The sequence below is a fragment of the Pseudorca crassidens genome, chromosome 10 (genome assembly GCF_039906515.1).
Source record: "Pseudorca crassidens isolate mPseCra1 chromosome 10, mPseCra1.hap1, whole genome shotgun sequence".
NCBI classification, from domain to species: domain Eukaryota; kingdom Metazoa; phylum Chordata; class Mammalia; order Artiodactyla; family Delphinidae; genus Pseudorca; species Pseudorca crassidens.
The window spans coordinates 37,196,936-37,221,153 of NC_090305.1; the positions used below are offsets into that span (position 1 = coordinate 37,196,936).

At 42.2% G+C, this 24,218-nt stretch overlaps 1 protein-coding gene across 3 annotated transcripts in view; it reads right to left on the reverse strand.

Moving 5' to 3' along the window:
- ZFAND3 (zinc finger AN1-type containing 3) overlaps window positions 1–22,072 on the reverse strand; it is a 323,831-nt gene extending 301,759 nt beyond the window's left edge. Inside the window, exon 1 of one of the 3 annotated variants that reach the window (XM_067753108.1) lies at window positions 21,962–22,072. Coding sequence is in view for 1 of the 3 variants with exons in the window: in XM_067753107.1 (XP_067609208.1) it covers window positions 21,108–21,178 (71 nt within the window). In the remaining 2 variants the exon portion in view is untranslated. Of the gene's footprint in view, window positions 1–21,107; window positions 21,313–21,961 lie in introns of those variants that run through there. The other 2 variants (XM_067753107.1, XM_067753109.1) reach the window with 2 other exon arrangements.
- Window positions 22,073–24,218: the final 2,146 nt, after the last annotated feature.

Here is a 24,218-nt window from a genome sequence, read left to right on the forward strand (position 1 = left end):
ATATTTTATGATTCCATTTATATAAAATGTTCAGAACTGGCAAATCAATAAAAACAGAGAGTTAGATTTGTGACTGCCAGAGGGAAAGAGCAATGGGGAGTAACTGCTAATGGGTACATGATTTCTTTTTGAGGTAAAAATTTTCTGGAGCTTGATGGTGGTGACAGCTGCACAACTTTCTGAATATACTAAAAATCACTAAATTGTACACTTTTAAAGGATGAATTTTAAGGTATGTGAATTGTACTTTCTATGTTCAATAATGTAATATTAAGGCCATATTCAAAAATTTTCAATCTCTTAACTAGAAAATGATAATCCCAAGGTTTTAGCTGAAACAAATAGCAGCAGCAGCACTTCAAACATGCATGAAATTCTGAGCCAGGAGATCAAGTACAACCTTTCTAATCTTTCTGGGTTAAAATACTGCAAGTTGTCCTTGTCTGCAGATCCAGCCAATGCCCTGGACCTTCTTGTCAGTCTCCATGTTGTAAAGCAGCAGGGAGTCAAAACAGCTTCAGGCTGGGTATTCCAAAATCCAGCAACAGCAAGTTGCCAATACACTTATGAGACTATTAAACCAAAACCATATAATTTTAAACAAATTTAAAGTTTATCTTTGTGTATTTAACCACTAACACATATTTAACATTAACGTATTTACCATTAACACAAAAGTATACAATTGTACTTTAATAAGAGCTCATCTAAAAATTCAAATGATCCAACTGTCCTTGATCACAGAATTCAAATGCTGAAATGCTTAAAATTCCTTAAAGTCATAACATAGCAGTCACATAGCTAAATAAACGGAAGACTTTATAGAACATAACATGCAGCAAAATAATATTTTCACAATACCTGAAAAATGCAGTTTGACCTTAACTCTCAATCACACTACGTATGGACTAATATGTACTCTCTTCTGTGTCATACTGACACACAACCATAATAATGAGTAAAACAGTACAAATCAGTATCGGTCAAGAAGTGTGTGCCCTCATATTACTTCAGATCTCACTTAATTTTTCCTAAATATATACTGAACTTTATTTTTAAGAAACAAATTTTACTACCTCCCACATGATCAGTTTCTTTCTATGCCATCCCAACCTGTGGGCAGGAGGTAGGGGGGAATAGAGAGAATATATCTATCTATTGTCTTCAGCAACATAGATGCACTTCAAAAATATAGCATGCAATTGGAAAGACTTCAGAAAAGACATCTAAATATTTATAGGGATGGAAGTGCAGACTAAACAGACTTCTTTCTAGAAAACCCAAAGCTGAGAAAGGAGGATTAAATCTATAAAATTAAGTAAAATATCAAGACAAATGAGGTGAGTGCAATCTTGTCCACCAGAAACTAAAGGACCTAAGAACAAGGTACCTCTTAAAATCTAAGATGTTGGAAGTTCAAGCTTTGGTTTTTTTAGAAATATAACCTAGAGTAGGAACCAAGATGGTGGAGTAGAAGGACGTGCTCTCACTCCCACTTGCAAGAACACCACAATCACAACTAGCTGCTGGAAAATCATTTACAGGAAGACACTGAAACTCACCAAAAAAGATACCCCACATCCAAAGAAAAATGAGAAGCCACAATGAGACGGTAGGAGGGGTGCAATCACAGTAAAATCAAATCCCATAACTGCTGAGTGGGTGACTCACAACACTTATACCACAGAAGTCCACCCACTGGAGTGAAGGTTCGGAGCCCCATGTCAGGTTCCCAACCTGGGGATTCGGCAATGAGACGAGGAATTCCTAAAGAATCAGATTTTGAAGGCTAGTGGGATTTGACTGCAGGACTTCGACAGAACTCGGGGAAACAGAGACTCCACTCCTGGAGGGCAAACACAAAGTAGTGTGCGCATCAGGAACCATGGGAAGGAGCATGACCCCAGGGGAGACTGAACCACACCTACCTGCTAGTGTTGGAGGGTCTCCTGCAGAGGCGTCGGGAGGGAGGGGGCGGGGTTGTAGCTCACCGTGGGGACAAGGACACTGGCGGCAGAAATTCTGGGAAGTACTCCTTGGCGTGAGCCCTCCCAGAGTCCGCCATTAGCCCCACCAAAGAGCCCAAGTAGGCTCCAGTGTTGGGTTGCCTCAGGTCAAACAACCAACAGGGAGGGAACCCAACCCCACCCATCAGCAGGGAAGAGGATTAAAGTTTTACTGAGCTGGCCCACCAGAGAAACAGCCAGCACTACCCACCACCAGTCCCTCCCATCAGGGAACTTGCACAAGCCTCTTAGATAGCCTCATCCACCAGAGAGCAGACAGCAGAAGCAAGAAGAACTACAATTGTGCAGCCTGCTGAACAAAAACCACATTCACATAAAGACAGACAAGATGAAAAGACAGAGAGGGCTATGTACCAGATGAAGGAACAAGATAAAACCCAGAAAAACAACTAAATGAAGTGGAGATAGACAATCTTCCAGAAAAAGAATTCAGAATAATGATAGTGAAAAGATGCAGGACCTCGGAAAAAGAATGGAGGCAAAGATCGAGAAGATGCAAAAATATATTTAACAAACACCTAGGAGAATTAAAGAACAAACAAACAGAGATGAACAATACAATAACTGAAATGAAAACTACACTAGAAGGAATCCATAGCAGAAAAACTGAGGCAAAAAGCAGATAAGTGACCTGGAAGACAGAATGGTGGAATTCACTGCTGCAGAACAGAATAAAGAAAAAAGAATGAAAACAAATGAAGACAGCCTAAGAGACCTCTGGGAAAACATTAAACACAACATTCGCATTACAGGGGTCCCAGAAGGAGAAGAGAGAAAGAAAGGACCCAAGAAAATACTTGAAGAGATTACAGTCGAGAACTTCCCTAACATGGGAGAGGAAATAGCCACTCAAGTCCAGGAAGCACAGAGAGTCCCATACAGGATAAACACAAGGAGAAACATGCCGAGACACACAGTAATCAAACTGGCAAAAATTAAAGACAAAGAAAAATTACTGAAAGCAGCAAGGGAAAAATGACAAATAACTTACAAGGGAACTCCCATAAGGTTAACAGCTGATTTCTCAGCAGAAACTCTATAAGCCAGAAGGGAGTGGCATGATATACTTAAAATGATGAAAGGAAAGAACCTACAACCAAGATTACTCTATCCAGCAAGGATCTCATTCAGATTCCATGGAGAAATCAAAAGCTTTACAGACAAACAAAAGCTAAGAGAATTTAGCACCACCAAACCAGCTCTACAACAAATATTAAAGGAACTTCTCTAAGTGGGAAACACAAGAGAAGAAAAGGACCTACAAAAACAAACCCAAAACAATTCAGAAAATGGTCATAGGAACATACATATCAATAATTACCTTAAACGTGAATAGATTAAATGCCTCAAGCAAAAGACACAGACTGGCTGAATGGATACAAAAACAAGACCCATCTACATGCTGTCTACAAGAGACCCATTTCAGACCTAGGGACACATACAGACTGAAAGCAAGGGAATGGAAAAAGATATTCCATGCCAATGGAAATCAAAAGAAAGCTAGAGTAGCAACACTCATATCAGATAAAACAGACTTTAAAATAAAGAATGTTACAAGCGACAAAGGAAGGACACTACATAATGATCAAGGGATCAATCCAAGAAAAAGATATAACAATTATAAATATATATGCACCCAACACAGGAGCACCTCAATACGTAAGGCAACTGCTAACAAGTATAAAAGAGGAAATTGACAGTAACACAATAATAGTGGCGGGGGGAGGGGGGGCTTCCCTGGTGGAGCAGTGGTTGAGAGTCCGCCTGCCGATGCAGGGGACACGGGTTCGTGCCCTGGTCCGGGAAGCTCCAACGTGCCACGGAGCGGCTGGGCCCCTGAGCCATGGCCGCTGAGCCTCCGCATCAGAGCCTGTGCTCCGCAATGGGAGAGGCCACAACAGTGAGAGGCCCACGTACCACAAAAAATAAAATAAAAAGAAATAAAAAAGAAAATTACAGACCAATATCACTGATGAATATAGATGCAAAAATCCTCAACAAAATACTAGCAAACAGAATCCAACAACACATTAAAAGGATCATACACCATGATCAAGTGGGATTTATCCCAGGGATGCAAGGAATCTTCAATATACGGAAATCAATCAATGTTAAACACCATATTAACAAACTGAAGAAGAAGAACCATATGATCATCTCAACAGATGCAGAAAAAGCTTTTGACAAAATTCAACACCCATTTATGATAAAAACTCTCCAGAAAGTGGGCATAGAGGGAACCTACCTCAACATAACAAAGGCCATATATGACAAACCCACAGCAAACATCATTCTCAACGGTGAAAAACTGAAAGCATTTCCTCTAAGATGAGGAACAAGACAAAGATGTCCACTCTCACCACTATCATTCAACATAGTTTTGGAAGTCCTACCATCGCAATCAGAGAAGAAAAAGAAAAAAAAGGAATACATATTGGAAAAAGAAGAAGTAAAACTGTCACTGTTTGCAGATGACATGATACTATACATACAGAATCCTAAAGATGCCACCAGAAAACTACTAGAGCTAATCAATGAATTTGGTAAAGCAGTAAGATACAAAATTAATGCACAGAAATCTCTTGCATTCCTATACACTAATGATGAAAAATCTGAAAGAGAAATTAAGGAAACACTCCCATTTACCACTGCAACAAAAAGAATAAAATACCTAGGAATAAACCTACCTAAGGAGACAAAAGATCTGTATGCAGAAAACTATAAGACACTGTTGAAAGAAATTAAAGATGATACCAACAGATGGAGATACACCATTTTCTTGGATTGGAAGAATCAATATTGTGAAAATGACTATACTATCCAAAGCAATCTACAGATTCAATGCAATCCCTATCAAATTACCAATGGCATTTTTTACAGAACTAGAACAGGAAATGTTAAAATTTGTACGGAGACACAAAAGACCCCGAGTAGCCAAAAGAGTCTTGAGGGAAAAAAACAGAGCTGGAGGAATCAGACTCCCTGACTTCAGACAATACTACAAAGCTACAGTAATCAAGACAATAAGGTACTGGCACAAAAACAGAAATACAGATCAATGGAACGGGACAGAAAGCCCAGAGATAAACCCATGCACCTAAGATCAACTAATCTATGACAAAGGAGGCAAGGATATACAATGGAGAAAAGACAGTCTCTTCAATAAGTCATGCTGGGAAAACTGGACAGCTATATGTAAAAGAATGAAATTAGAACACTCCCTAACACCATACACAAAAATAAACTCAAAAAGGATTAGAGACTTAAATATAAGACTGGGCACTATAAAACTCTTAGAGGAAAACATAGGAAGAACATTCTTTGACATAAATCACAGCAAGATCTTTTTTGATTCACCTCCTAGAGTAATGGAAATAAAACCAAAAATAAACAAATGGGACCTAATGAAACTTAAAAGCTTTTGCACAGCAAAGGAAACCATAAACAAGACGAAAAGACAATCCTCAGAATGGGAGAAAATATTTGCAAATGGATCAACGAACAAAGGATTAATCTCCAAAATACATAAACAGCTCATGCAGCTCAATATTAAAAAAACAACTCAATGTAAAAATGGGCAGAAGACCTAAATAGACATTTCTCCCAAGAGGACATACAGATGCCCAAGAGGCACATGAAAAGCTGCTCAACATCACTAATTGTTAAAGAAATGCAAATCAAAACTACAATGAGTTATCACCTCACACTGGTTAGAATGGGCAGCATCAGAAAATCTACAAACAAATGCTGGAGAGGATGTGGAGAAAAGGGAACCCTCTTGCACTGTTGGTGGGAATGTAAACTGATAGAGTCACTATGAAGAACAGTATGGAGGTTCCTTAAAAAACTAAAAATTGAATTACCATATGACCCAGCAATCCCACTACTGGGCATATACCCAGAGAAAACCATAATTCAAAAAGACACATGCACCACAATGTTCATTGCAACACTGTTTACAATAGCCAGGCCATGGAAGCAACCTAAATGCCCATCAACAGACGAATGCATAAAGAAGATGTGGTACATGTATACAATGGAATATTACTCAGCCATAAAAAGGAATGAAATTGGGTCATTTGTAGAGATGTGGATGCATCTAGAGACTGTCATACAGAGTGAAGTCAGTCAGAAAGAGAAAAACAAATATCGTATATTAACGCATATATGTGGAACCTAGAAAATGGCAGAGATGAACCGGTTTGCAGAACAGAAATTGAGACACAGAAGTAGAGAAAATACGTATGGACACCAAGGGGGGAAAGCGGCAGCGGGGTGAGGGTGGTGGTGTGATGAATTGGGAGATTGGGATTGACATGTATACACTGATGTGTATAAAATGGATGACTAATACAAACCTGCTGTATAAAAAAAAATAAATTAAATTTTTTAAAAAATAGACAATGTCATGGGGTAAGGAAGTTAATTATCTAAAGTTCAGCATAGCTTTAATTTCTTTTCTTCCAAGTAAAATTCTATTTTATTTATTTCAAAATGTTATTATAGTATGTTAATTTTTGTTCTATCTAACCTTTTATCTGCAAATAAATAGTCTATGTCTAGAATAAAGCTAATAAAAATTTTAATTTAATTTAAAAAATAATAAAAGATACAAAAAAGCAACAATAAACAAGTGGGACTACATCAAATTAAAAGGCTTCTTCTGCACAGCAAAGGAAACCTTTAACAAAATGAAAAGGCAGGGCTTCCCTGGTGGCACAGTGGTTGAAAGTCTGCCTGCCGATGCAGGGGACACGGGTTCGTGCCCCGGTCCAGAAAGATCCCACATGCCGTGGAGCGGCTGGGACCGTGAGCCATGGCCGCTGAGCCTGCGTGTCCAGAGCCTGTGCTCTGCAACGGGAAAGGCCACAACAGTGTGAGGCCCGCATACCACAAAAAAATAAAAAATTTAAAAAATGACAAGGCAATCTACAAATGGGAGAAAATATCTGCAAATCATATATCTGATAAGGGGTTAACATTCAAAATATATAGAGAACTGATAACTCACTATCAAAAAAACAATCCAATTAAAAATGGGCAGATCTGAACATTTTTCCAAAGAAAACATACAGATGGCCAACAGGTACATAAAAAGATGCTCCACATCACTAATCATCAGGGAAATGCAACTCAAAACCACGATGAGATATCACTGCACACCATTAAGAACTGCTATTTTATCACAAAGACAAGAAATATCAAATGTTGGCAAGGACATGGAGAAAAGGGAACCCTTGCGCACTGTTGGTGGGAATGTAAATTGGTGTAGCTGCTATGGAAAACAGCATGGAGGTTCCTCAAAATATTAAAAAATTGATCTGCCATATGATCCAGAAGAGAATGAAAACACTAATTCAGAAAGATATATGCACTCCATGTTCACTGCAACATTATTTACAATAGCCAAGCCATAGAAACAACCTAGATGTCCATCAATGGAGGAATGAACAAAGAAAACGTGGGGTGTATATATATGTATATATATACACACACATATATACATACAATGAAATATTATTTGGCCATTAAAAAGAATGTAATCCTGCCACTTGCAACAACATGGATGGACCTTGAGGGCATTAGGCTAAGTGAAAATAAGTCAGAGAGATAAAGACAAATGGTATATGATCTTACTTTTATGTGGAATCTTTAGGGAAAGAAAGGTCGCATATAGAAAACAGATTGGTGGTTGGTGGTGGCAGGAGGTGGGGGGGTGAAATGAGTGAGGAGGTCAAAAGGTGCAAACTTCCAGTTATAAAATAAATGTCATGGGACTGTATTGTACAGCATGGTGACTATAGTTAATAATACTGTATTACATATTTGAAAGTTGCTCAGAGAGTAGACCTTAAAAGTTCTCATCACAAGGAAAAAGAAATTTTTTTTTTTAAAGTTGCTTGGCAAAGTTCTTCAGAATTTCACCTATTTTTATTTTTTGGCTGCATTGGGTCTTCATTGCTGCACACGGGCTTTCTCTAGTTGCGGCTAGCGGAGGCTACTCTTCATTGTGGTGCATGGGCTTCTCACTGCTGTGGCTTCTCTTGTTGCGGAGCACAGGCTCTAGGTGCCCAGGCTTCAGTAGTTGTGGCACACGGGCACATTAGTTGTGGCTTGCGGGCTCTAGAGCACAGGCTCAGTAGTTGTGGTGCACAGGCTTAGCTGCTCCACAGCATGGTATCTTCCCGAACCAGAGATAGAACTTGTGTCCCCTGCAATGGCAGGCAGATTCTTAACCAATGCACCACCAGGGAAGTCCTGAAAAAAATTTTTGTAACTACGTATGGTGATGGATGTTAACTAGATGTTTTGTGGTGATCATTCTGCAATACCTACAAATATCAACTCATTACGTTGTACACCTGAAACTAATATAATATGATGTATCAACTATACCTCAATTTAAAAATACAATTCAAGTACACTGACATGCTATCTAATTCATCAAAATGTACACTCAACCGTTCTAAAACTAATCATCTCTTTCCCACAACATGCTCATCATCTTCCAGATGGAATCACTTCAACTTAAGAACTTCCAAAGTATAAACCTTCTTCTACCAAACCAAACTTCACACACCAGTGACAGATGGCATTAGTGCCTGCTTCTACAGTTTCACGATGGACTTAGAAATAAATGGATTCACAAACAACCTTTCAAAAGCTCACTAGTGTGTAGGCAGAACTTATATACCCACCATATGTGACTGACCATCTTTCACCCAGTTGCCCATGTCAGAAATCTTGCTGCCTCTCTTTTCCTTTCCACCCCCCAACCCCATCCCCCATCCAGTCTGTCTCTGCTCTTATGCTCAAGCCCTCCTCTGCAGTCCCCACTGTCCCAGTGCTATGGAGTGAAATGTTTGTGCTCCCCCACCGGAATTCACATGTTGAATCCTAATGCCCAGTGTGATGGTATCTGGAGGTGAGGCCTTTGGGAAGCAATTAGATCGTGAGGGCTCTGCTTAGATCATGGGATTAGTACTGTTATAAAAGAGGCTAGAGAGAGGTCTCTCATCCCTTCCACCATGTAAGGTTACAATGAGAAGACAGCATCAATGAGGAAGCTGGCTCTCCTCAGACACCAAAGCCGCCGGAGCCACGATCTTGGACTTCCAGCCTCCAGAACTGCGAGAAACAAATTTCTGTCGTTTATAAGCCACCAGTCTATGGTATTTTGTTGTTACAGCCCCAACGGACTAAACTACCCAGGTTTCAGCCTCCATTCATTCTCAGCTCTCCTACTACAGCATTCACTCAGGGTTGCTTTATCTAGGGTTCACAGACTCTCTAATCCACATATAGAAATGCATTTAGATCTAACTGGTTTCCTTTGTAATCCTAAGTAATTTATTCTATGCATTGTCCTGAAAAGGGGGCTGCAGTCTTCACCAGACTGCCAAAGACATCCACGGCCCAAAAAGGTTTATGGGCTCTAACTGGACTCTGCTTCCATGCTTATATCCTCCAACTCTCCTCCACACTGCTGCCAAGGTAAAGTTTTTGAAATATAAATATCATCTGTCATCCACACTTAAATCCTTAAATGGTACCAACTGCTTCCAGGTAAAATCTTAACTCAACCATCCAACAATCAAGTAGGTTCATGACTGGCCCCTGCTCATCCCCCCAGCTTCATCTTGCCTCCCGCCACAAATGCAGCTAACATCCTGAGTTGAATCTGCAATTCTCTGAATTCAGCAAGCTTTCTCACTCCTCTCTGCCTTTGCATAAGCCGTTCCCCCTGCTTGGAAAGCCCTTCCTCACCACCTCCACATGGTTAACTCCTGCTCATCATTTACTCCCAGCTTAAGCACCATCTCCCCAGAGAGCCCTCCTGGCCATCCTCCACTCCCAGTCTCAGTAAGATGCCCGGTCAGTGCTCTCACAGTACTCTGTGATGATCTCCCATAGCACTTTCCTCATGGTGTTTTGTCCATTTACTGCCTGCCATCCCTTCCACCCTGTGAGCTTTCTTAAGGCAGAAGCTAAAACAGTATAACATGCCTAGCAGAGCTCAAGACACACAACAGAATGCTTAACAAATGCTTGCTGAACAAGGGATAGGCTCTGGAAAATAGCCAAACCAGCCAAAGTCCAGTCAGAAACCTCATCAACTAATGAGGTGGCACTGGTCTGGAGATTACCATAAATGCAAATTGCCAGTTGAGGCAAGAAAGTTCTGCATCTATTAATCTGCCACCAATGCTCCTTCATTCAAGGCTGGGAAGTCAGCCCTTAATAAATTTAATTACCCTGGTCAGGCACTGTGTCAAGGGGCTTGACAGGCATTAGAGCTCACTAAACCTCAAAACAACTCTAGTATATTCTTTTTTAAAGAAAAAGACGCAAAGAGGTAAACTGCCCAAAATCAAGCAGAAAGTTATAAAGTTTTCAACCCAGGTCTTTGATTTCAAAGCCCATTGCCTAGCCACTGAGCTCAGCTGCTTTTCTGGAGATGAGATATCAGCATGCCCTGCATCTTTGGAGGCATTCTGTAAGAGCCTAGGCTGGATGAGAGGGGGCCCTTCATCAGCCTCACAGCAAATAAGAAAGGTCTTATTCCTCCAACAAACACTACGCACTACTATTAAATTCTTTAAAATTTAATGTAAACTCCCCTAAATGTATTCATTGAAAAATCTTTTAAATGGGAAGGGCTTGTGAGAGTTTTCTCCCCCAAGAACAGCAAGTAAAGGAGGAAATGAGCAAAACTTTGTTGAACTCTCCACACCAGGCTTAGAGGTTGAAAAGGGAGATGAAAAATATCAATATACCCCAAGGAATGGAGTTGGTTGTGGCAATACCAATAAAGGAAAGAAGGCAGAGTCTCCATGGTCTGCTGCAGAGACACCACGAAGCACCATCCTTTAACTGGCTGAGAAGGCTTAGCAGAAGAAACAGCCCATGGGCTTCTAACAGATGGAAGACTAATTTTGCTGAAAGCTGCTGCCACTTCCACTAAACTTTAGTTTGGAATGTGCACCACAGCTCTCATCCTATGATCTTCAGCACTTCCCTGTAAGACCTCTGGGGGCTCACACCCAACACTTCAAGAAAAAACAGAATGTTTTCTTTAATCTCACCCACACCACCTGTTCACATTAGTTTCTCGAGCCCTTACAGATGTGGTCACCTCTCATATTTTGACTAGAAGTTGGTGATCACAAAGCATCTTCATTCCTAATTACCACCACTCCACATTTCCCCATCCTCATCCTCCTTGCACCCCAGTTTCCCCCTTGACCACCTTGTGTGTCCTTACTCTTCCAACTCACCTCCAAATCAGGTGTCAGATACTGTCCAGTGACTTTTCTGCATCCCAAATTTCAACACAAAACCAACAAAGTCCATTCTTCCTGTCCCTAACTCCAACCAAAAACACATACAATGTAAGTATCTAATTTATCTACAATGAAAACTATTCAGGTAAACCTAGGGGCCTTTCAACTATGGGATTATAAATATCTAGTCACCAGACAGCTTAAAACCAAGAAGAAGAAAATGCAGCCTTTAGGGACACATACTTCCACAGATAAGATTTTACTGTGACTATCATTTTCTAAATTAATCCATACTGGTATTATTGAGATTATAAACCCCCAAAGAGACTCTTAGTATACATCATGTAACACTCCACACTTCTACTCAAGACTGTATCTTTATCACTTTTTACAGCAACTGTTCCATGATTAGATCCTGCCCCACATTCAGTGAAGAAAAAGATTAGCTTTACAAATAAAATGCATAGTTTAAACACATCTTGAAAGTGCTTCAGTACTGGGGGTGGGGGGGATGACATGAACAACAGGTAAAGCTAATTAACCGTGATATATACACAGAAACAGGGAATACAGGTCTCAGAGAATACATGATTATGTCCCCCTAATCAACAAAAGAATAAAACAAAAGTTCCTCTAAGCAAGGATTTTTGTGGATCAACATGCAAAAACACACCTTTATTTTTAAAGGTGAGTACCACAGCTCTGTGTTATGTTAAAAGGGAAAGGCAAGCTAGATAAAACTGTATAGGGTCATACACCGTGAAGATTTTGTATATACACGCATAGTTTCATATGCAAACACAAAGACTTGAAAAACCTGGTTTTCTGAATTTCAGTGGCATCTGAAGAAAAGGAAGAATACCATCCATCCATCCCCAGGACAGAAAACAAGCAATCATAAATCTAGAAACAACATACACTGAAATACACCACACTCTCTCCCACCTCCAGTTTATTATTTCTTGCTGGTTAATACACACCTGGACAGTTAAGAATGACTGTATTATTCAATCTATTTTGTGTCTCATTCATTATGTTGAAAAAAAATTCTTTCAGGAGAGAACTTTCCCAGCACATCTATCTATATAAAGCACTCTAAAAAGGGCTGAAATTGAAAAACAATGACCTGAAATAGGCAGAGACTCTGAAAGCATGGACATGATCAGCAAAGCCCCCCACCCAATCTATGTTCTCCAAATTCCTGCCCCACTTTTCCCATTAGGTACCCATTAGCTAGAGAAAACTTCACACACCCTGTTCAGGAATGCTACCAGCACAACCATGTAAGAAAACCAAATGACTGCAGGAAGAGTATTTGCGATACTTTGAATAATGAGAATACTTCTCCTTCCAGGAAGTGTGGCTAAGAGTGTGATTATTCATATAAATGCACTTCAACTTAGCTGTGTGTAAGAGTCCAAGAGGTAGATAAGACACGAACAACTGTTACTCCATGTCATTCCACTTTAGCAGAAAGAAATGAGAAAAGGCACTCCCCAGAAGGTCCCAAGTGCAACACCACCAACCTAACTCTTTACCAGGACATTAATGAGGCAGCAATGAGGCTAAATAAAGCCTGTCCACAAACTAGAAACACAAAATGCTGTGGTGTGGTCTGCCCTCATCCCCACTTCTCCCCCAACCAGAGTGGTCACAGCTGCAATCCATGATCTTTCCCAGGACATTCTTCTGCCCTAACACAAAACTGCACCTGTCTATAATACAGGACATTTGGTACAGTTGAATGAACAAACGCAGTGAGCTAGCACTACATCTTCTTCCTACTGCATTCTTCCTTCCTGCAGCAGTGAACAGCTGCAGCCACAACTTCAGATGTCAGGCACTGTTTGCAGCTCTGTCCCCTGGCCTCAAGGATGACATGGCATTTTCATTCATCTTGTTCCATTCCCTCAGTCTGATACATCACAGGTCAGTTTGGTTTTGCCCACTGCTGCTGGATATTCCAACATACTCCACCTTCCCCTGTACAGAGGGACTTGAATTTACCAGAAAATCCAATGCATTTATCCTTAATCATATATCAAAAGCTGTCATATGAGATTTACATTTGTGAATCTACAAAAGTCATAGTCCAAGGTGAATACCTTCAAAACTTCTCTCACTAAAGAGAAAAAAAAAAGATTCTGTATTAGTCCAACATCTCCTGTATAGGCCTCTGAGGTTGCCAGTTTAATAGACTTAAGAAAGGGGCAAAGATGACTGACCCAAAAGCTAACATGAAAAAAAAAGTTCAAATTACAGACTAACGTGTACTGAAATTTTAGTTCCCAAAACTGATCAAAGGAGCACTTTCCAGTAATCTGAATTAACAATAGGACTGCTTCCCCCTTTGGAAATAAAATATGTTGGAGGTGAGAAAAAAAACAACAACAATAACACAGAGCTAAATCAAACGCCCCACATTTTCAGAATATGAGAGAAAACAGGGATCTAGAGAACTCACAAGAAAACAGGCTTGCATGTCAACTGTTTCTTAATAAAACTAGAAAAAAAGCAAAAAAAAAATAGGCTTGAAAATCCTGGCTGCCTATCAGATCAACATTCTAGAAGAGCACTGTCCAACAGAACATTTTGGGAGGATGAAGTGTTCTATATCTGTGTTCCCCAACGAGGTAGCCACCAGCTACTGAGATACAGAGTACTTAAAATATAGCTAGTGTAACTCAAAACTGAATTTTTAATTTTATTTAATTTTAATTAGTATGAATTTAAACTACTACATGTAGCTAGTGGCTACCATACTGGACAGAACAATTCTAGAATGCAGTCTTAGATTCTGGTTATTAAAAACTTCAAATAAAGCTGCTTAACCTCCCTTCTGCATTGAACACACATAGGAAATTTCTTCCTTATATCTAAATATCTCATTCAGCAACATAACTTTGTTACACAGGGACCCAGCCCAAAGCAGGATCAGCCTGTTTCTCAAAGCCCCTACCAGAACCGAGAGACATCAGTGTCATCCACCCAGTTGGAATGAAGGCCCTCTTTTGCAAACCACTCTGACACAAAGTCCCACAACAAGCCTGAATCTGGACTGTTTTGTTTTGTTTTTTTTGCGGTACGCGGGCCTCTCACTGTTGTGGCCTCTCCCGTTGCGGAGCACAGGCTCCAGACGCGCAGGCTCAGCGGCCATGGCTCACAGGCCTAGCCGCTCCGCAGCATGTGGGATCTCCCCGGACCGGGGCACGAACCCATGTCCCCTGCATCGGCAGGTGGACTCTCAACCACGGCGCCACCAGGGAAGCCCTGGACAGTTTTTTAAGTGTATGATTAAAATTATACAAGTTTTTGAGTTGTGACTGGTCAAATTCCTACATGTAGCTTTGATCAGATACTGAACTTAACCTTTCTTCAAAAGAAAAAAGAACTTTTAACCTCAATCTTGATCTATAATTATTGTGGTAGTGCAAAACTTTGCATCAGTTTGCACAGACGCACCTCCGTATGACCTAATAAAAAACTCCAAATTATATTAGTTCTCACCATCTTCATACTCTGCCCTCAATAAGTAATATTTAATACACTAGGGTTTCATTTCAAAAAACTTTATTCAAAGAATTCTTGGCCCTCTGATTTTTCCAGCTAGAAAAAAGTTAACTTGTAAAAATTAATGTTAACTTTAATACTATTAAAGACTATGAAGAGATTTTTAGTCAAAACTTTTCAGTAGACTTAAAGTGCTGTGTTCTCTTTTTTTTTGGGGGGGGGGGGCGATGAGGGGAGGAGAGTGGTGAATGGGGAGAAGAGAATTATACCAAAAGAGCCTATGTCCTATATGTTAACTGGATCTAACCCTAAAAAGCTACTGTCTCAAACCAATGTAAACAAAGAACATATTTTCTTAAAAAATAAAATTATCTCCCCATGTTCCATCACTGCAAAGGGGCAAATTTTTCTGGATACTCAAATGTAATCAGGAAAATGAGGCAGATAGATAAACGTATTGACAGTGAATACTTCATTTAAATCATGTTGCATCTTCAGATGCACACAAAATTCAAAAATGCAAAGTAAAACTGCATTACTCCTTGGTATTTACCCAAAGGAGTTGAAAACTTATGTCCACAAAAACCTGCAAATGGATGTTTATAGCAGCTTTATTCAAAATTGCCAACACTTGGAAGCAACCAAGATGTCCTTCAGTAGGTGAATGGATAAACTGTGATACATATAGACAATTGAATCTTAAAGTGCTAAAAAGTAATGAGCTATCAAGCCACAAAAAGACAAGGAGGAACCTTAAATGCATATTACTAAGTGAAAGAAGTCAATCTGGAAATGTTACATACTGTATGATTCCAACTATATGACATTCTGGAAAAGGCAAAACGATGGAGTAAAAAGATGAGTGGCTGACAGGGGTTGGGAGGAGGGAGCGATGAATAGGTAAGAGCAAAGAGGATTTTTAGGGCAGTGAAACTACTCTATATGACACTGTAATAGATACATGTCACTATATTTCATCCAATTCCACAGACTGTACAACACCAAGAGTGAACCGCAGTGTAAACCATGGACTTCGGGTGATAATGACATGTCAATGTAGGTTCATCACTGTTACAAATGCACCACTGTGGTGGGGATGCTGATAATAAGGGAGGCTGTGCATGGGAGGGAGCAGGGGGTATATGGGAAATTGCTGTACCTTACTCTCAATTGTGCTCTGAACCTAAAACTGCTCTAAAAATATAAAATCTTTAAAAAACAAAAAAAGTAAAACTGTACAAATGAGCTGTTTTGTGTTTAAGAGAATGTTTAAGGGGGTTTTATAATCAGATGGATAATTAGTGACATCACTGGAATGAACATTCTACTGATTAACCAGTGATTCATGCTGTGTTCACATGGAATTTGAAAGCCCAGGTTAAGCTGGTTGAAGTGTGGCAACATGTTCCAATTGGGAGACAGAGACTGATAAATCAAAAATGTGTGAGGGCCACACACTACTAGGAGCCAAGCAAACTTGCCATATAACTCACAGAGTGACAGAAACAGAGTTCTACAGCAACTCCCAAAGCCTGGGCTCAGAGAAAATAAAAGAAACAATAAAAATAAATAAATAACTTCTGTTTAAGCTAACTAGTCAGTATCTTGGTTGAATCAACTTTCTACTAGTAACCATTTCAGGAACAGAATTTATTTTGTGAGATTACTCTTGATCACTGCCCTAACTCCATCTTTACTTAAAATTCATCATTATCTAGCAGATCTAGTTGGTAAGTAAAATGCTTCTCAACAGAATAGATCACAAAAATGAAATACTAATATAATCTATTTCCCTAAAGAAAATGTACCCATGTAATATTTCTTTTATGACATGATTCATTAGAAAGTAAATCATAAACATCTTTTTTTTAATCAAAACAATGAATCGTTTACCTAATACATCCCATATGTAAAATACTCCAGGGACTTCCCTGGTAGCACAGTGGTTAAGAATCCGCCTGCCAAGCACGGGACACAGGTTCGAGCCCCGGTCCAGGAAGATCCCACATGCCGGAGGGCAACTAAGCCTGTGCGCCACAACGACTGAGCCTGTGCTCTAGAGCCCACAGCCACAAGTACTGAGCCCGCGTGCCACAACTACTGAAGCCCACGTGCCTAGAACCCGTGCTCCACAACAAGAGAAGCCACGGCAATGAGAAGCCCGAGCACCGCAACGAAGAGTAGCCCCCACTCGCCGCAACTAGAGAAAGCCCGCACGCAGCAACAAAGACTCAACGCAGCCAAAAATAAATAAATTTATTTAAAAAATAAAATACTCCATTATTCCCTAAATATCAGACTGAACACTTATGTCTACTACACTTTAAATTTACTTATGAAAAGAATAACACTTCTCAAAGTTTCCATTAAATTACATTGTGATAGAGACTGTCTCCAATTATAAAGGCAGAATATCAATAATTGTAATTAGATATTTATACTTAATATGCAGAATTCGAAAATAAAGTCCATCTTTCCCCCATCCTAATTAATTACCCGTTCTATCACCCTATAATACACTCAGGATATTCTTATTGTCTTCTTCCTGTCTTTTTTTAATAATATTCTAGGTCTGCTCTTTCAAAAACTTTTGAAAATATCTGTGAAGAATCTATATCCCTCAGTACATTCTGTAGCTTCAACTAATACCACTTATAGCTATATGATTTAAAAGTGCTTTTACATATGTATTTCAACTAAAGAAAATGCACCAATTGACTACTTCATTTCAGATTTGACAATTATAAACTAGCATGATTTTTTGCATGATTACTGAATGCCTAAAATAAGCCAAGAAAATGCTCATGCTCATATTTCACTAAAAGTTTTAAGTCCATGTCTCAGGGAAAAAACCATTTATGGTCATTAACCCTAAAAACATTTATGTGCTATACAAACACCTTGCAACTTTAGTAAAACTTCAACAATTTCCAAGGTAGCAAAGTTTCCCAGTGGTCTCTCTGTAACACGTTAACTTAATTACCTACACTCAATTTCACAATATAAAACCAAGGAGAAAACTAGAAATTTTGAGTGTTCGAAGCACTAACACATTTGCACTGCATGCTCCTCTAGGCATTCTCCTTTCTCATTGCAGTCCCAAAAGACCCACCTGAAAGCTCTCCTATGTTAACCAACCCCCACTGATTGGTGTCCTGAGTGGACAATGCTGGGCAGCAAGTCCTTCTGCCTAAGTCACTAGAGAGAAGAGCAATCCTAAAGGAACTGCCTTTAGTCTGCTAGTACCAGAACATTCTGCTAAAAGGCTCCTCAGCAAAGGGCTGGGTGTGGGCCCTGACTAGTTGACTTCACAGACCTGCGGCTTCCGCAGAGTGCAACGCTGACTAAAGTTTCCAGAGAACACACTCACCTTCATGCTCATGAAGGGCAAAGGCAAGTTACCTCCTGAATGGCTTTGACATCTACTTCTCTCCATTCTCCCTGGCCACCATACAGGTATAGTAATCCCCTGAGGATCACTCCTCCTGACAAGTCTTCTGTACCTCTGGACTTTACAACATGCCACAAACATACAGACACCACATTCACAAACAAATACACACACACACACATACACAATCATACCCACATACACAGGCCACCCTCAAGATCATCTAGTAATCTTTCACATTAAAGAAAATCACCTCACAACCCACTCAAAGTTCTTCAACAGCTCCCCAGTGCACTCAGGATAAAAATCCAAAGTCATAAGCATCACATATGGGGGCCTGTATCACCAGTTGCTCTCACCATCTCAGCCTCATTTCTAGCTGACCCCTCTTCACAATCTACCAATCCTCTACAATGAACTTTCAGCTGATCAAATGTGTAGTGCTCTCTCTAATATCCAGGCCTTCATCCATGCTCTCCCCTCTGCCTGACAGAAAACACCCTTCTCCCTATCTATTTCCATTCTCTCCTAATCTTCCTGCAGGCTTAGGCTGGCATCACCCTCCAGGCTATCTTCCTCTACATCCACCTCAACTGGAGTAGGTGCCCCTCCCAACAAACCCTATTCCAAGCCTAACACACTTCATTGTAACTGGTGTTTTTACTCCTCTATGTCCCCTGCTCCCAGAGAATGGTGCCAGTGCCCCTCTTGTCTACCATAATACCAGAGGCACTCAAATATTTGCTAAATACATTATAAGTTTACTTAATGAATATAACATGAATGTAGCCCATGCAATAAGGGAAACATTCAAAATCAGTCACGATATAATGGAAACTAGGCAGCAATTTCCTTATACTTTGGTATAAACTGCAAACTACACAGGTGCCTTTAGGAAAGGTTAAAACATTACACATTAAAAAGAACAGCTTCCACCATAAAGATATTAGTTTCGCCTAACTCTCATTAGGCAAATTGCAGTTCATAAAAAGTGCCATATTGAAAGTATCAAAAAAGCAGCCCTGGTTGCTTATAAGTCAACTATGGCATCAGTGTAACTATTCCTCTCTACTACCAAACTCTCCTTGCATTACTCAGAACCTTGCTCAGTTTCTAAGTCTTGATGTAAATCTTTTAATGTGGGTTCCACTCATAATAATGGTCCCAAAGACATTAACATGTTGCCAGGAAATAGACCTCTGATACATCCTGGGCATTAGCTGCCACTGGCAGCTACTTTCTCTGAGCCACATGTCTTCTTATGAGTTACAATCTGAGGCTTGTGACACCAGATTTTTCCAGGGCAGCAGACTGATGTCATAAACGTGATGGTACTAAGCACTCTACAGAGCTCATTAGCTCCACCCTGAAATCCCAGAATGCAAAGGCAAGTTTCCCGTGTATAAATAATGCCTCAGTTTTCCCATCTACAAATAAAAGAGAGAACGGTTCCCACTTAATAAGATTCTTGTGGGAATTAGATTGCCTATGAAAGCACTTAGCAAGCAACACAATTATTTTCAAGCCAAAAAGAAGGGGAGACTATAAAATCTAAGATATTTTCACATCTTCAGAACTTTTGGTAACGCTGTAACTTATTTTTCGCTAATATCCTTTCACCAAGAAATTTTTGAGAAAGAAAAGGCTGAAAGATGAGAAAATTAGATTTTTTTTGTCATAACCTTTGGATATGACAAACTCCACAGAAATCTACACTAAGATCCACTTTCTAATCTTTCTCTGCACTCCCAAAAACCACAGCCTTAATTTCTACCTCAATCATCCCTAGGATCTGAGAGACAGTAAAGATAAAATACTTCAATACATCTTCCCAAGATGCCCTCACCAGAAATAATCATTTCCTTACTGCCTCTATGCACCTCCAAATATACTGAATCTTTGGAAAATAAAACAAAAAAAGAGATAAATCACAAAAGCTGGCCTTCAAAGTCTCCAGTTTCCTTACAATAGATCTAGAATCATAAATTATGACGGAGGCACCTGTCTGGTAAGAGGGGTGGCAATCCATAAAAACTCCAAGTGTAACAAGAAGAATTTAAACTGTAACTACAGGTGGAAAAGTTGATTTCCCACCTCAAATATTTTCACTCTAACACAGGATGGCCAAGCAATAATACAGGCTGGCCAAGGTGAATATTTTTATCATTAAAAAAAAAAAAATGGGGACGGAAGGGAATTTGAGCCAATTAAGCAAGTTGGCTCTCACGTTCCTAAGCCAAGCTGACTTGAGGTTTTTTTTGACAAGGGAATCTTACAGACCTTCTGAAACAAACGTGTTTTAAATAAGATGAGACCTCAACAGTCTTGTAACTTTACCCAAGCCTGGGTTCTGGGCTCGACTTTTAAAAATGGGTGACGTGTAAACAGCTTCCTAAAAGCAAATGGGGCACTAGGATATAATTTAGGAAGTGATGATGCAAGTCTCTGGGGGACAGGGAGGAGGGGAGGTGAAAAAGTCAGAGGAAATACCCTCCTGGCTCCTGGGCACCAACTCATACCAAGGAGGGGAGGAAGGGCTGGCCTCCACAAGCCAAGGGAAGGGGGCACCCCAGCTCCACCGGGAGGTGCCAACGCCGCCCCCTCATCCCTGAACGCAGCCCTGCCCCCCTCACCAGTAGCCCGGCCGGCCCCTTTCGGCCCGAGCCTCTGGCAGCCGAGTCTCCGAGGGTGGCAGCGCACCCCCGGCAGGGCCTTCTCTGCCCACCCCCAGCTCCCTACCCGGTGCCCCTCCCCAGGACGCGGCCCCTGCCCCCTCCCCGCAGGCCCGGCCTGGGCCCAGCCCCCAGGGTTCCGGCCTCCCCGGGCCGCGAGGCCTGCCCGGGCAGCCCCGGCGCCCGCGCCCCGGCCCCCGCCCCCACCCAGCCGGGCACTTACCCCCAGAAGCCGCAGGGACAGCGAGGCGGCAGACTGGGCGCTTTGCTGCGCTCGCTCCCGGCATCTCCCATGGTGCTCGGCGGCAGCGGCGGAGCTCGGCGGCGGCAGCGGTGTTAGCGGCTGGGCCTGGGCCCCGCTCGAAGGAGGAGAAGGAGGAGGAGGAGGAGGAGGAGGAGGAGGAGGAGGAGGCGGAGGCGGAGGCGGAGGCGGCGGCGTCGTCGGGGGGCTCGGGGCGGGGGGAGGGGGAGGGAGCGGGCGCGCGGGCGGGCGCGAGTCCGGGGCTCCGAGCCGGGATTCCAGGCCGGTCAGCTGGAGGCGGGCCGCACCACTCGGCCTTCGGAGATGGGGGGGCCGGGGGGAGTAGAGGGAGGGAAGCTGAGAAGGTGGAGCGTACGGGTGAACCGAGGACCGCGGGGGAGGAGGGAAGTCCCGGCGCCCTCGGCAGCTCCCACCGCCGCTCCCAGCCAGAGCGATGTCCCGTGCGGCGGCGCTGGGAAGGACCTGAGGCCCCCCCCGCCGGCTTTAGCGTAGCGGCAGCCGCTGTGAAACCACGGGCCCCGCTCGCTCCGTAACACCCTCCCTCCCTCGGAGGCTGCGCTGACCGGACAATGGCCGCTCCGCCCCCTCCCTTCCTCACGCACCCCTCCCAAGGAGTCACAATGGTCTCGCCGGGGGGAAGCCGCCGCCAAAGCCCAGCAGCTGATCAGCTGGGATCCGGGCGTGCCACTTTGTTCAGCGCCTCAAAGGAAGAGGACGGGGCCGTGGGCAAAGCCGAGACCGTAGAACTATCGCTCAACGACAGGCCTCGGAGGCTTTCTTATTCTTGGAACTTTTAAAATCTTAAGGAAACTTACCTTCCCCTGTCTGAAGAAGGGGAGCAGGCTTCTGAATACTCTGGGGCACGTTACCTCCCCCCCAAACGCGAATGGTACGCCCCAAGCGAGAGGGGGAGGAGCAGATTAGTTGTTTAGGGTTAGTTGAACCAGTCCCAGAGCGGCGGTCGAGCACCGCGCATGCGCTCGGAGAATCCCATTACCCGGCACTGGGAAGGGCCAGGAGAGCTTCCAAACCCGGAAGTGGAGCTCGGTCTTCCTGGGGCTGCTGGGGTCTTCAGCTATCCGAGCGGTCCGCGAGCCCTTCGCTTTTGGTCCCGGGCGATGCCGGAGGACATTTCTCAATGAACTGCTAACCCCTGGAAATCTCTCTTCCCAGGCCTCCCACACCCAACTCACTCTTCCTGTACCACCCAGAGAACCGGTTTCTCGTTGGCAATGATGAACTTCTGGGAAACGTCCCTCCCCTTCTCCGCACCCGCAATGGCGGGGAGAGAGAGGCTAGTGTCTTGGTCAGGTTCCGTGCCCCTCTAACCACATCGGTGTCCCCAACCTCAGAGATACAAGTCCACTCCCTATGCCTAGGCTAGGAGAACCTCTCTTCTTTCTGGAGTGGACATTTCGGTTTTGGGAGGGTAGGTATGGCCAAATTAGTGATGGAAACTGGTAAGTGACCAAAAAGTTTGAGGCACTAAAAAACGAGTCCTTTAACGCTCATTGTCTTTTATCCTGAACCCATTCTGAGCTTCAGCCAATCATGAGAAGAAGGCGATTGTTAATGATTAATTTCAACAAGGAGCAAACTTCCACCAGACCTCTTGGAGAGGTAACCCATAGCTGAGGCCCTATGGGCGGACTTCTCAGTCCCTGCTACTTCTAGGAAGACTTACTGGCTTTTTTTTTCCCCGCCACAGCTGAGCGTGTACAGAGACCCTCTCGAACCCCATCCAGGGGGGCCTTGAACCCCTTTTCTTGGGATAGAGAGAAGGAGGCCTTGCCAGTTGACAGCCACAAGCCCTATTGTAAGCAGGTGTTGCTTGCTTTCCCCTCCTGCCCCCCACCAATTAGTTTTCTGAATAGTCACAATTATTTAAAGTTCAGTAGATTTCTCTTAATGCCTGGGTTTCCAGTTGCTTTTGGAAAGCAGAAGCTTGACACCACTTAGCTCAGTTACTCACAGCACTGGTGATACGGAGTTACATGTACCTGCCCATTCTGTTTGTACATGCTCTGTGGACTTATTAACATTGTTGTTGCTTCTTTTGGCCTCTACATGATCTCAGAGAGACAGCAGTGAATAGTCCTGAAGAGAGATCTTAGGGGCCCATCTACCCCCTACCTCATAAAGAGCAAGGATCACACTTAGTTTAGCATCCTCCTAAAGAGGCTCCTGCTGATGAAGACAGTAATTGCAAAAATCAAACCACTTAAAGCCAAAGCACCCTCCAAACGTGAATGCTGATTTATTTTGCGTAATATTTAGTTTCGGCTTTGTTGATTTTCACAAGCCTTCAATAAATATTTCTGTCGAAAGCCCATAGAATGGATGAAGTCATATGGCACACCCAGCTCCCATTGGACTCATATTTCCTTAAATCCCCACTTAAACTGACATAAAATTGCCACATTCACAGAAGATTTACAGGCTTTGAGTTTAACAAACAGATTAAGTGGGACTCCTGCTATTGGCATCTTGATGACTTTCTTTTGTATGTGGAAAAGGAAACCCTAAAACCAAAAGGAAAATTTTATATAAAACATGATTGTCATATTACAAACTGCTTGCCTACCTGTTTGCCAGTTATTCAATTTAACAACCATTTATTAAGTACCCAGTATGTACAAGGCATTTCCTAAGGCTTTGTCCCTCCTATTCCCCTCTGCCCCTTCCTGTCCTACCCAGCACACTCCTACTGCCCCTTCAGGCATTTATTACCTCTATGCCTCCCATACTCTGCAAGGCAGAATTGGTCCCTCCTCCCTCTGCCCATGTAGTCTCCATTATAGGACCAGGAAATTTACATGTCTGTCTCTCCTCACAAAACCTAGCTCCAAAAGAACTGGCTCTTAGAAATAGCTGTTAATGTACCCACAACCCAGTGGGGATAGCAGAGACTCAGAGGGTGTTACTTAGATTAATTTTATTACCAAATATTATTATTTTATTTCTGTACATACCATTCTGTTTGTGCATGCTCTGTGGACTTGTGGGCTCCACCAATCTCAGTGGGATTGACACAGACTCAATCCATGTTTGTTGAACGAAAGAGCTAATCTG